At 39.5% G+C, this 6,163-nt stretch overlaps 1 protein-coding gene across 3 annotated transcripts in view; it reads left to right on the forward strand.

The window, feature by feature from the left end:
- The window catches only part of Dpp8 (dipeptidyl peptidase 8), a 60,371-nt gene that overhangs the window by 18,520 nt on the left and 35,688 nt on the right, over positions 1 to 6,163 (forward strand). For all 3 annotated transcript variants that reach the window (XM_021208083.2, XM_029542918.1, XM_021208084.2), the window contains exons 7-9: positions 734 to 844; positions 2,630 to 2,758; positions 3,380 to 3,441. In XM_021208083.2, coding sequence (XP_021063742.1) covers positions 734 to 844; positions 2,630 to 2,758; positions 3,380 to 3,441 — 302 coding nt within the window. The remainder of the gene's footprint in view (positions 1 to 733; positions 845 to 2,629; positions 2,759 to 3,379; positions 3,442 to 6,163) is intronic.

The raw sequence follows: 6,163 nt of genomic DNA on the forward strand, positions 1-6,163 counted from the left end.
GCAGGCAGGCAGCAAGCAGGCAGGCAGGCAGCAGGCAGGCAGGCAGCAGGCAGGTAGGCAGGCTTGGAGCTGGAGCAATAATAGCTGGAAGCTCACATCTGATCCATAAGAATGAGGAGAGAGACACGGCCTGGTGTGAGCTTTTGAAACCTCAAAGCTCACCCCCAGTGACACACCTCCTCAATAAGACCACACTTCCTAATCCTTCCCAAACAGTTCCATTAACTGGGGACCAAGCATTCAAATATGGGGGGGGGGGGACTACAATGGAAACCATTCTCATTCAAAAACCACTCCACTGTCTTTTTAAAAAATCCATAGCACCAACAGACTGTTACTTAACAAGCAGGAACTAAGAACTGACAAATGTCAAAACATTCATGATTTTCAAAAACAAAGCACATATAAATTATACTGTAAACATTTTGCCAGGATACAAAATCTTACATAATAATGCTTTGTGATTTATTTGTTTAGGTATTTACCAGTGCTAAGAGTACTAGAGCGAAGCACATGCTGAGCTCCACCAGTGACATACCACAGTGGGGTGAGACAGATTTGTCCAAGGTCATATGACAGGTAAATGGTGAAGCCTAGATTTGAATTCATTGTTTGGCTTCACAATTTACCACTACAATCAGCTACCTTTCTTTAGAAGTGAAGGAAGCATTTTTCTCTGTCCCATTGCAGAAAAAGAGTTGAGGGGATAATTTTGCCTTTCATATTTGTCCAGAGCTAGCCAACATGGAAGAGGATCCCAGATCAGCTGGTGTTGCTACCTTTGTTCTTCAAGAAGAATTTGACAGATACTCTGGCTACTGGTGGTGTCCCCAAGCTGAAAGAAGTAAGCAAGTTCAAAGTAGTATGTTTATAGGTCACTTTTAAGTATTAACAGGTTTGACTGGGGATTGGCTGAGTAGACAGAGCCTAAAGCTGGAACAGGAACTTAAAATGTAATGAAAATTAAACCCTACTAGTAGCTGTTTAGAAATAGGCCATATCCCCCACATGACTTCTGGGGAATCAGTTACATTCTGCCTAAGTACCTCGGGTACTCTTTGCTGGTTTTCAGCAAAAAACCAAAAGGAAACAAAACAAAAGAACTGGCCTGTGTGAGGTCATGCAGAATTATAGCAGGATCCACAAAATGATGTGCAGTTAAACATATATGACTGAATAGCATACGCATGAACAGATGAATGTGTGTGAATGACTGAGAGGCTTAAAGCAGTGGCCCACACAACCTAATGCAACCCAGTGAGAAATTCACTTACGATCATGTGTGGTCTAATATAATGTACACATATATTTTATAGACACAATGCAAAACACAGCTTATGAAGCAATATTTCTTAGGTATTATGATCTTTAATACTTTCTTCTCTGCTTCATTTTTTATTTCTTAAGATTTATTTACTCTTAATTTTATGTGTGTGGGTGTTTTCCTGCATGTATGTAAGTGTACCATGTATGTGCCTGGGACCTGCAAAGGCCAGAAGAAGGGGTCAGATCCTAGGAAATGGAGTCGCACATGGTTGTAAAGGCTACACAGGTGCTGGAGACCCAGCTGGGTGCTCTGGAAGAGCAGCTCGTACTCTGCTAGGAACCATTGATAAATCTGATGACATCACCATTGGTTGGCAGCTAGCCGTCTGAATATTTCTTTAGAGGACAATAAAAAATACATATTTTAGTCCATGTCTTAGATTTGGACTTTTATTTTAAAATGTAGACGTTCGCCCATAATTATACAGAACAATATTTTGACATAAACCATTCAATATAACTAAACTTTTGGCATTTTAAAGGAAATGTTGTGTTTTACTAAATAATTCAAAATATAAGATATGTCAAAATCCTTTAAGATGTTTCCCCCTATATGTATGTATAGGTGTGAATATATTTAAATACACCACACATTTACATTTTTTTCCTCCCAAAAGGATAATCTTTAAGTCCTAGTAAAAGGGACTTGGAAGTCACAAGAAGATGCAAAAGAATTCAGTTGTGTTGAATGATTTATGTCAACAGTCTTGTTCTACATAATTGTGGTAAAACATTTACATTTTAAAATAAAATGTCCAAATCTCAGATAGGACTTTTAAATAAATTTTTTTCATGTTCCATTAAAGAATTATTCAAACTTTTAGTTATAAACCAATAATAAAGTCTCTATGTACACATTCACCACAGTGAATAACTAAATATAGTTAAATTTTTTTTGTTTTAGGGACTGGAGAGATTGCTCAATGGTTAAGAGTACTGACTGCTCTTCTAGAGGTCCTGAGTTCAATTCCCAGCAACTACATGGTGGCTCACAACCATCTGTAATGTGATCAGATGCCCTCTTCTGGTGTGTCTGAAGACAGCAACAGTGTACTCACATACACTAAATTAATTAATTAATTAATTTTAAAAAATGTTGTTTTGAAGACAGAACAGCCTAGTGGTAGAATACCAGCTTAGCGTACTCAAGGACCCAAATTTAATCCCTATCACCACTGATTCATAATGGCAGTCTAGTGCATACATTACTTCCCTTAGTGAAATACCTAGTTCTAGAAGGAATCATGAGCAAAGTATTCTATAATAATTATTCTAAATTTTTAATGCCTAAATTCCTTTTAAGCTCCTAGTGGTGGTAAAATTCTTAGAATTCTCTATGAAGAAAATGATGAATCTGAGGTGGAGATTATTCATGTTACGTCCCCCATGTTGGAAACAAGGAGGGCAGATTCCTTCCGTTATCCCAAAACAGGTATGGCTTTTATTTATTCCTTTCCTCCTCTGGGTGTGCTGGCTCATGCTTGTAGTCCAGTTCTTGGAGGCCTGTGGCAGCAGGGGGGTTGTCAGGAGTTCCAGGCCAGCCTGGGCTATACGATGAGTCCTTGTCTCAAAACCAATCCCAAATGTACAGTCACTAAAGTGTGTAGTCAAGTTGATCATCAACAGCTTTCGTAAGGTTAGTTGTTCATCAGGTATAGTTTTGGAATCTTTAATTGCTTTCAGAGGTAGGCATGTTCATAAAACTGGTAATTCAGGCTTAGGGAAACCAGTGAGGATATTCCTCCCTGTCAAAGACATAGCTGGTTTTGCTCTTTCTAAGTAGTTGGACTTTTGTCCATTTTGCTCTTTACAAACATTTTTATTATAGAAACCATAGGCAATTTCCCTTAGTTTTCACACTGACTTTTTCTAGTATTTTAGCCTTTTTTGTATTTGTTACCCATGTGAATTTGAGATAGGTTCTAAGATGTTTGCTCAGTAGAGCCCTGGCTTTATACAGTATTACAAACTTAATAAAATCCGAAGGATTTGTGGAGTCTTGTGAAGTCTTGGAGTGGTCTTGTGGTCTTATCATTTATGTTTCTTTCTAAAGGCACAGCAAACCCAAAGGTCACTTTCAAGATGTCAGAGATAGTTGTTGATGCTGACGGAGGGGTAAGTGTGAGGCACCGGCTCTCATTGTGATGCACTTTCCTATTTGTCTGCCATTTGGACTTGCTGAGACCCTGTGGCTTATGATTTATAGTTGACCGGAATTTTTCCCCTAGGAGAAAGTCTCCCTAGTAGGCCTGGGAAGCAGGATATAAAGGGACCTGTGTTAAATCCCAGAACCCACATAAAATAGCTTGCTGTTGTAGTATGTGCTTGTAATCCCAGCAATGAGGCTGTGAAGACAGACACATCCCTGGGGCTCTCTGGACAGCCAGCTTAGCCTACTTATTGAGTTCCAGGTCAGTGAGAGAGTGTCTCAAAAACAAACAAACAACCAATTCTGAGGTATAAACAGATCATCTGCCTCTGCACACATCCGTCACCACACAAACATACTTCCTTCTTGCAGACAGTTTTGTTCTTTGCCTCTATTAATTACTCAATCATTGAAAGCAGTGGCTTACCTTCCATGTTGGGTATAGATCAGATCTGTCGTGGACTGAATCACCCATATTTCTCTAGTATTGCTGCTTTCCATTTGGACATGCTCACAAGAGCAGTTAAAATGCAGAGCTGGAGAGATGGCTCAGTGGGTAAGACCACATACTGTTCTTGTAGAAGACCCAAATTCCATTCCCAGCACCCATGTCAGAAGAGTTGCCACTGTCTATAACTCCATCTCCAGAGGATCTAATGTCCTCTTTTGATTTCCATCAGTGCCTGCATTCATATGCATATGCCCAATATAGATACACACTTACACATACCTAAAAATAAAGCTTAAAATATTTTTTTAAAGTAAATTTTCTTTCTAGACTTTGTTAAAAAATTGTTACGGTTGGGTTTTGTTGTTGTTTGTTTGGGGATTGTTTGTTTTGAGACAGGATCTTTCTATGAAGCCTTCGCTGTCCTGGAATTTTCTATGTAGAACAGGCAGCCTCTCACAAAGATGAGCCTGCCTCTATCCTGAGCAGACTGCTGGTGTTAAAGGTGAACTCTACTGTTATAGCTGTAGACTCTGTTTAAAACATAGCTTTATTGAGATATTGTTTATGTACAATACGTTCATTCATTGAAGTTTAAAACTTAGTGGCTTTTTGTGTAGTTGCAGAATTGGGCAGCCATAGTCTGTTTTAGAGCATTACCATTACTTCAAAGAAAAAGCACCTCACCCCTTAGCTATAATCCCCCAGTTCTAGGCAGCCACTATAGATTTGCCTGTTTTGAGTATTTGTATGAACAAAATCATACATTATGTTATCTGGATTATTTGTTTAGTATTTTCAAAGTCCATTGGTGTGTGTGTGTGTGTGTGTGTGTGTGTGTGTGTGTGTGTGTGAGAGAGAGAGAGAGAGAGAGAGAGAGAGAGAGATCTAACTCAGGGCCTCAGTCATGCTACTGTCCTAGTGAACTACGCCTCCAGCCCATTACTTCATTTCTTTTTCTTCTTGTGTGTGCTGAGGTGGGAGTGGGGCAATAAATGCAAAATTATGGAAACCAACAGTCAGTGTCAGGTGTTTTCCTTGATCAATTTCCACTTCATTTTTTGTTATTTTAAAACATTTTATATGTATGGGTATTTTGCTTGTATACTTGCCTATGTGCTATATGTTTGCTTGGTGGCTAAAAGAGAGTATTAGGTTCCCTGGAGTTAATAGATGGTAAGCACATGGGTGCTGGAAATTGAACCCAGATCCTCTGGAAGAGCAGCTAGTACTCTTAACCACTAAGCCCTCCTTCCAGCCTCTGTTTTATTTTTTTGAGATAGAATGTCTCACTGCACCTGGAACTCACTGATGAACTAGACTGGCTGGCTAGCCAGTTAGCTACAGAGTTCCTCCTGTTTCTGCTTCCCCCGTGCTGAGACAGCACAGTGCTGCTATGCCTGCTGTTTTCTTGGGTACTAGAGATGCAAACTTAGGTTTTCATGCTTGTCAGGCAAGAAATTTACCAACTGAGCCATCTCCCTATCTCCCTTCATTTCTTTTTATTGGTGAATATTATTTTATTATTTACCTCTTCATCAGTTGATGGGTATTTGGGTTGTTCATTTTTTTGCTCTTAAAAGAAAATCTGTCATGAAGCCAGACATGTGCTTATATTATATTGCAGGAGGCTGAGGCAGGAGCCTCATAAATTTGAGGCCAGCTTGGGCTATGTAGTGGGACTATGTCTCTTGAGAGAAAGTGAACAGGAAGGGTTGCAGAGACAGACTGTGGATATGTGTGCACACAGGTGTGCAAGTGCTTTTGAAAGTTGATGTTTGTATTTCTCTGGGGTATACCTGGGACAATGGTTGGGTCATGTGATAAGGCTTTATTCAATCTTTCGTGGAGCTACCAGGCTGTTTTGAAAATTATATTTCCACCAACACTACAGGAGGGTTTCAGTTTCTCCACATCATCCTAACAGTTGTCATGGTCCATGTTATTTGTCACAACTATCCATTTAGAAGCCATAGCTCACAGAGTTCGATTTATATTTCCCTGTGGTTAACGTTCTCAGTGTTTATTGGCCACTTAAGTGCTTAAGTGGCTTCTTTATTTATTTATTTATTTATTTATTTATTTATTTATTATATGTAAGTGTACTGTAGCTGTCTTCAGACACTCCAGAAGAAGGCATAAGATCTTGTTACGGATGGTTATGAGCCACCATGTGGTTGCTGGGATTTGAACTCTGGACCTTCGGAAGAGCAGTCGGGTGCTCTTACCCACTGAGCCAT

The sequence above is a fragment of the Mus pahari genome, chromosome 10 (assembly GCF_900095145.1).
Source record: "Mus pahari chromosome 10, PAHARI_EIJ_v1.1, whole genome shotgun sequence".
NCBI classification, from domain to species: domain Eukaryota; kingdom Metazoa; phylum Chordata; class Mammalia; order Rodentia; family Muridae; genus Mus; species Mus pahari.